General features: G+C 39.8%; 1 protein-coding gene across 1 annotated transcript; it reads right to left on the bottom strand.

Moving 5' to 3' along the window:
* Positions 1 to 969: 969 nt before the first annotated feature.
* LOC109016106 (squamosa promoter-binding-like protein 8) lies at positions 970 to 3,675 on the bottom strand. The gene is made up of 4 exons (XM_018998566.2): positions 3,368 to 3,675; positions 2,541 to 3,215; positions 1,647 to 1,807; positions 970 to 1,351 (listed from the first exon to the last, which is right to left on the bottom strand). Exons 2-4 carry the CDS (start codon positions 3,167 to 3,169, stop codon positions 1,200 to 1,202), a joined length of 942 nt encoding a protein of 313 aa, XP_018854111.1. The 5' UTR covers positions 3,170 to 3,215; positions 3,368 to 3,675; the 3' UTR covers positions 970 to 1,199.
* Between the last annotated feature and the right edge of the window lie 1,129 nt (positions 3,676 to 4,804).

Here is a 4,804-nt window from a genome sequence, read left to right as displayed (position 1 = left end):
CTGCTTACAAAAAGTTGGAGACATATTTAAATTTACACTTCAAAACCAATGTTTAATATTATTCTTTGAGCCAAGAGTCTATAACTTGATGGTGTATGACGTGATTCTTTAAATAAAAAATTTAGATTCGAAACCGATCCGTCAAAATATTATTCTTTGGAGTTCCTTAAAATTCATTAATATAAAAAAAATAAAAGTTTTTATTCCGAAGCAACACAGAATGTCCTTGACACTTCTCCATGATACACAATCCGCCATTACATAAAAGCTAACCATTTGTTTGTATGTATGGACATGGACCCATGCGATATATCAAAACACAAGATCTTGCACGTACATGGTTTTAAGATCCAGCCCCACAACGTCAAAGTTTGCAAGAGTACTTCTAAGCTTATCACTTGTGCAGTTTTTATTTATTTTTATATTTTTATGAGCACTAATATCACTTGTGCAGTTTATAATACATCGAGCTTATGGCCCATTGGAGATCTTTTACTTTTCTAATAATAAAAAAACAAAAAAGAATAGCACACAAGTACCGATAATGAGAGGGAGAGAGAGAGAGAGAGAGATTTGATTAGATTCATGGGTTGTTTGATTGATTTCTCCGTAATAACTTTGTTTGGTACAGTCTCCACGAAGGAGACAACTTCATGACGGCTTGAGCACTATTTTCCCTTAACTCTAATTCGCAGGAAAATCTCGTGTTGCATGGAAAGTTTTTCAATCTTTCTGGCATTTTCATTACATTTTCCGGGAAAAATACCCCGTACCAGACGAAAGTGAGTTATAAAATACCCACAACGAAAGTAACCTGCAGACCCGTGTGTCTGCCACAACGGTACCGCCAACCAATAAGACACTATTGTGGGAAAGTTACAATCCACGGCCAAGTCTCGTCCCTCCACAGTTTCCTGGAATTAACTTAATTTCTTTGTTGATGAGAAATGATGAAGAGTACAAAGACAATAAGTACTTGGGAATCTCTTCTCCACGGAAGATATAATATTAGATGCTCCATATGATGTTACAAACACCAATTTAGGCCTGATTAAGCACCGAAATACAGGGGAAAATAAAACTAACCCAGAAAAAGAAAAAGAAAGGAAATTAATCAAGATGTTGATCGCTATGTTATTTGCTAATAATACCCCTCCTCCATTTCTCTACAGAAGCCCTTGAATTGCGTTTTGACAATGTCATCCACTTGAGAAAAAAAGTGAGCTTGATGATGCCGAAGAAGCCGTGGCTTGATAAGGTCTCTGCCTGAAGCAATCCAACGACATTCGTGGCGGGGACAAGGCCACTGTCACCGACGACGACGAGTGAGCTCCGGAGTCGGGCGGTGACCCTACGAAACAAAAACAAAAATCAAGTAAACCAAGAACCAAGATCCCACAAGTCAAATTCCTGTTTTTCTTTTTCTTTTTTGGTTCATTCAAGTTTCGCTGGGATGTTAAATAATTATGAGTAACAATCATATATGGTACTAGAAACAATGGAACAATATGTGTTTTGAGGTAGAGGAGAAACAACAAAAATGATCAATTAATAGCATTTTAGTAACCATATGTTTCCGACATATAACAAAACCAGCAGCTGGCTTAATATAATTACTTGATGATTATGTCTTTTAAGAGACTTACTAGTGAGATTATCAGGAGGTGAATTGTGAGGGTTCTCCTGCTGGGATTTCAGACTTTCTGGATTGGGCTGCTGATGAGTTTTTCGCCTGCGACGATTGTGATCGGCCAATCTCTTCCGGCAGCTGCGTTTTCCATTATCAAACTCTGAAAGAAGGTGGAATCTGCCGAAAAATTCAGAAACAATCATCAAACAATGACTCATTCATATATTCAAGTTATAAATTACTGCATGCTATGGAAAATGGAGTTGTATATTTCTGGACAACATTAGCGTACGTAAATAGAAAATGTGGTAAAAAAATAATAAAAAAAGGACGTGAAATTTGCGGACGTAAATGCCCTCGGGATCTCCAAATGTACGGGGGGGCCAATGATTGGTTCGATAACACATATCAATGGGCATTTACGTCCTTTTGGGTACGAGCTTCAACGATCTTTGGGAACGAGCTGACACGTTAATGATTGTTATTGTTGTAAATTTCCGTTCCGGAGGTAATGAAAAAGCAAACATATATGATGTGAAATGCATGCTTCGAGGGTGTTTCTGTCAACTCACAATCAAATAAAACTGTAAGCATGATGAGTTTCAGGATTAAGGTTTAATGATGCCCTACTTAACGAGGATGGCAAACAGTGCGTTAAGGGATGGAAGAAGAAGAAAGAAGAAAGAAGATTTCTTCCGGACGCAAAAATACCCTCGGGATTGCCCACTGTTACGTTCGATCGAACGTGCAACCCACCGGGGAACTTTCGTCGTGGGAAAGAGCATCGTAATTCAGCTTTAGAGATCAGATGGAAGAAGAAGAAGCTATATCTGTGATGATTTTGATGATGATGATGATGATGCGAGAGGTGCATGGAAATTGGGAGGGTAATTCCATTAATTCAGACCACCTGCTACACTGCTGGCAGAATCGCTGAGTCAGACCGGCGGCGATGACAGTGGAGGCCTTGGAGTGGAACTCGCAGACCTTGTGGCGACGGTGGTAGTGCTTGGCGTGTGTCAGATCGGCATTGCAGCCCTCGGCCTGGCACCTGGGCGAGTTAGCCGAACCAGGCTCTGCCGGCCTGGCCCTGCGGTAGAGCCGGTTCACGAATTCGTCCTCGGCCGAGGAGAAGTACGTGCGGCCACCCAGGTTGAGCCCCAGTCTGGAGACGAAGTCCACGGGCCTAGAAATCTCTTCGCTCTTGGGGACTACAAGGTACCCGCCTCCCCCGCTTCCGGCGGCACCGGTAACGGGATCGAGGGAGAGGAGCTGTGGTGGTGCGTACGGAGACGCGCTGGGTGGGTAGGCGCGTGGGTCGAAGAGGGAGTGGTGGAGCTGTGAATGAGTATGGGTGTGGGTTTGTTGCGGGTTGAAGTGAGAGAAAGCGGTAGTTGTGGGCTGAGGGTTAAAGCTGCTGTTATGGAAGGGTTGAGCGTAGTGGTCGAAGATTTGGCGAGTTTGGTCAGAATCCTGGTTGGTTTCTTCCTCGCCCGATAGCATGATTGTGCCAGTGTTGCCCCATTCGTATTCCAGCATTTTGCTATGTGCAGACAGCCTCTTCTCCCGGCGGGCTACGACGTTTCTGCGCACAGAACATATAGTGAGAGAGAGATCAGAGAGAGAGGAAGCAAAAGTGTCAGCCTTTTACGAAAGATTATTGGGAGAAGAAAAGCTAAAACCTTTTTTTTTTGGGTCCTTTTTACTTTGTTGGGATATTTAAGCAGTTGAGCTTACCTAAGGAATTAGGTGTAGTGTGGAACTCGGAGAAGCAGATAGAGGAAGGAAAACTTGGAAGCCCTAAGTTGCCATTTGCAGGGTAGATCACTGATCTGTTTCTTGCTTTACTACGATAGCGTGGACATCAAAGTTTCTTTCTTTTCTTTCTCTTCGTCTCCCTCAGTCAGTCAGTCTCTCTCTCTCTCTCTTTTTGTTCTAAAAAAGCCGGTTCTTTTGGCAATTCTGGCTATGTTTTTTCTCTTTAGCTAGGCTAGACTCAGTTATGAGGCGGCTTGTGCAGAGAGCAGTGGTGGGATCGTTGGTATGTACCATTTGGGGAGGGTGGGGAGTGGTATATGTAAGTACAGAATTACCCTGAAGAAGGCAACGGAATTGCTAGGAAAGCCACTGCAATGAAATTCTGTGTCAGTAAACAAGAGTGGGGTCCCTACCGCTTCTTCCTAAGTCCAACTCGTTAGGAAGGAAGTCTTTCGTTTTGAAAAAACAATTCATTGTACAGTGAGTGTGTGTGGGTTTCTGTATGGTTACCCAAATGTGATGCCACGCGGTGAGCTATTAATGCGAGGCCCACCATCTGTCTTTCCTTTGTCTAAATTCACTAGTTTTGCGCAGAAGATCATCATGATTCATGGCTTTTGTGTAGTAGTTTTGCTTTTCTAAATTCCTGAGTTCCCTTATCTCCATCTCATATTCTCGTTAGAGAGAGAGAGAGAGACTACTTTTTCTTCTACCTTTTTTTTTTTTTCTTTTTTTTTTCTCACTGATTTGAAGGATCGGAGTATCGGCTTTTACATGCATGTCTTCCTACTTTCTGTCTGTTTACTGTTACTTTCTTTTCGTATTTTGTTTTGGAAGTATTAATATTAGTTACTGTCCATTTTTGACATCAATGTAATAAATATTTGTTTGGCTATTTTTTATTTTAGCTTTTAATCGATGATCATGCCTCAATTTGTAAAATCCTATTTAGTTCCCCTACGATTAATTTTCTAGTTTACATAGAGCACTATAAGTGTAGGGCAATTGCCTAAAGAAAAATGCTTGGAAGATCGAGAATGATGCCTCCAAAGTGACAAATACTGTTTTTTTTTTTTTTTTTTTCACTTAATAGTTAAGTGAATGATTTTTATTGAGTTTGTAATTTTTTTTAAATGATTAAGACCTCGTTTAGATTGAGAAATCATCTCAATTCATCTCATCTTATTTTATCATTATAATTTTTTTTAAATTTTCACATAAAATACAATAAACAATTCAATTTTTTTAAATCTCAATTTAAATTTTTTAAATCTCAAAATAATATTAATATTAAAAAATAATATTTTAATAATATTTTACTCAACTTTTAACTTTTATCTAAAATTATCTCATCTCACTATTCAAACGGTAAAGATTTTTGAAAATGATTAAAAAAAATACATTTATACTTATCGG

The sequence above is a fragment of the Juglans regia genome, chromosome 14 (genome assembly GCF_001411555.2).
Source record: "Juglans regia cultivar Chandler chromosome 14, Walnut 2.0, whole genome shotgun sequence".
NCBI classification, from domain to species: Eukaryota; Viridiplantae; Streptophyta; class Magnoliopsida; order Fagales; family Juglandaceae; genus Juglans; species Juglans regia.
The sequence above is the reverse complement of the archived record's forward strand: the minus strand, read 5'-3'. Positions and strand labels throughout refer to the sequence as shown.